General features: G+C 48.8%; 1 protein-coding gene across 1 annotated transcript in view; it reads right to left on the bottom strand.

Annotated features, from left to right (window-relative positions):
* Positions 1-2,300, bottom strand: part of LOC139667519 (voltage-dependent T-type calcium channel subunit alpha-1H-like) — a 27,540-nt gene extending 25,240 nt beyond the window's left edge. Inside the window, exon 1 of the mRNA XM_071547002.1 lies at positions 2,050-2,300. Coding sequence (XP_071403103.1) covers positions 2,050-2,300 — 251 coding nt within the window. The remainder of the gene's footprint in view (positions 1-2,049) is intronic.
* Between the last annotated feature and the right edge of the window lie 341 nt (positions 2,301-2,641).

Below are 2,641 nucleotides of genomic sequence, written 5' to 3' on the forward strand. Positions count from 1 at the left end.
TCTGCATGTTTGTGTGTTTGATTATGAATGTGACTCAGTCTGTATGCGCATGTGTAATATGTTACATTAAAGAAGCAGCATGACTATCAGAGGCAGAGCTCAGCACTTCACAGTGCGAGAGACTTTGTTCCACACTTAAAAGTAATGTTGCTTCTCAAAGCACAGGGAAATAAATGGAAATGAATGTAGGTTGGAAGGAATGAAAGGAAGGGAAAATGTTATACGGTAACAACAGACAACCTTGTTTGAGATGTTTTGTCTTCTTGTTTCTATCCGATGCTGGTAGATTTTTACATGTAGTGGTATAAAGGATGACGACAGAGACTGGGATAAGTGAGGAGATGCTCAGAGGGGGGAAGTGGAAGGGAGGAGACAGGATATTAATTTGTAATCCGTATTGAGTGCAAAAAAAGGGAGAAAGCGAGGGTGACCCCAGGCAGAATGGGACTCGCAGCTCCTGGGGACTGCACCCCCCCCCCGGCGCGCTCGCATTAATGTCCCTGTTAAACAATGTCCACCCACATTAATTCCCCCTCAGAACACACACACTAAAGCACGCACACACACACAGAGACTCCCACACACACACTCACACACTATAAATAAATATAGCGCACTAAACTGGACACATGCCAATAACTGTGCAGTATGCATTCGCACAGGCAGACAGACAGACAGACAGACACGCAAGCACACACACACACACACACACACAAACAAATACTGCAAGCGGAAGTAACCAGGCCGTCAGGGCAGTGCTACACTGTTGCCAAGCAACCAGGTGATTCCTCAGAAAGAACTTCTCCCTGGGAGATTCCCTCGTTTGTGTGTAAGGGCATTCACTTGCTAGTGTGCGTGGGTGTGTGTGTGCATGTGTGTGTGTGTGTGCATGTGCATGTGCATGTGTATGTGTATGTGTATGGGTGTGTGTGTGTGTGTGTGTGTGTGTGTGTGTGTCCAGTGAGTGTGTAAGTGCTGACACAGTGAGCGTACAATGTTCTGGGATGCGACCATGGTAACAGCCCAGCAGGCTACAGGAGAGCTTGGCTCATGGCATTTGTAGTTTTTTTTCCTCTTGATGTAGCTTTTATTTATTCAGCAATTATGTATTTATATTTTATAGAGTACACAGAGTGCTGACAGTGGCAAATACCCGCAGACGTGCACAGACAAACACATGCACCCATGCAACGATGCACGCACACACAGAAATACACACACTCACACATAGAGTCATAAGCAGTGGAAAATATTCAATTTGGAAAGCCTTGACAAATCCCTGAGGTGTTGCTGACGTTTATGCATGCTTCTGAGTATTCAGAACTACACACAAAGACACACACACACTCAAGCGCTCACAACTACACCCATATACACACACACACACACACACACACACTCCGACACTCACACCTTTACGCCTAAAGCAGAGGTAGGGAGAGGTTAAGACTGCGAGTGAGAGACAGGGAGGGGAATGTGAGGTGAGACGATGAAGAGAGAGGGGGAGAGAGGTTGGGGAGGTGACGTGAGTCTTGACTATTTGTGACTCCTACTGCTGTATAAATGGCGGCCGGTAACAATGCCACTGACAGGCAGCTGTAACCCTGGAGATTCATTAGAGGCTGTCACTATGGAAACCTCCAATCAGGGAAAAATTTTAGCCATCTTTTCCCACAGTTAATGGACCCAGGAAATACCTGAGGTCCTCCGAACACACACACACTAATACACACGCACGCACGCTCTCTCTCTCTCTCTCTCTCTCTCACATACACACACACACACACACACACACAGTACTGGCCCGTCCTCCTGTCTCCCTTGTGTTTACCCCAAAGTAAACATAAGCGCAAGGTGCCTTGTAGGTACAATGGCTTTGAGAGAATACAGAGCTGAAACACAAACAGACAATCTCTCTCTTAACCCCCCCCCACACACACACACACACACACACGCACACACACACACACACATACATAAACAGACACACACACACACACACACACGTGTTCCCAGTGCTACAGGCACACTCCCAGAAGTGCAGGATATGGGTGGCAGACGGCTCGCAGGCACCAGGACCGGGGCGGGCTGGTTTGGGTCAGAGCCAAGAGAACCACTGGCGCTAGAGATGGGTACGGCAGCTCCTCCTCCTCTTCCTCCTCTTCCTCCTCCTCTTCCAGCTCTCTCTCCTCTCCCTGCACAGACACATGCACCTTCTCCCCCTCCTCCTCCTCATCCCCCTCCTCCTCCTTTGGTCCTCTCGGCTGCTCATGCAGGTCTGGCTCTTGTCTGCCCGTCATGACCGTGCTGTGAGCGGCTTGAACCTAAAAAAAAAAGGGTGGAGGGCACCGGCACACTGTTCAGGACACAGCAACATATACATGCATGTGTGTGTGTGGGTGTGTGTGTGTGCTTGTGTTTGTGTGTTCACTGCATTGCCTGGTGGCTAGTAGCTCTCAAAACAAATTGGAGCCACTCTGTGACTGTCAAGCCTTCCATCCTGTCCACAAGACCTTGCGTACCCTCTACCCTCCAGCAAAGCTACATGGAAAAACGCTAAAAACGTTCTCCGTTTTTTTTCTCAGAGCGACCGTCAGAAGAGCAATGACAGCCAGATAACAGTCCTGCACAGGCAACGTAG

This window comes from Centroberyx affinis, unplaced genomic scaffold, assembly GCF_046629955.1.
Source record: "Centroberyx affinis isolate AG114_WGS23_722 - 3 ecotype Tasmania unplaced genomic scaffold, CSIRO-AGI_Caff_v1 ptg005586l_1, whole genome shotgun sequence".
NCBI lineage: Eukaryota > Metazoa > Chordata > Actinopteri > Beryciformes > Berycidae > Centroberyx > Centroberyx affinis.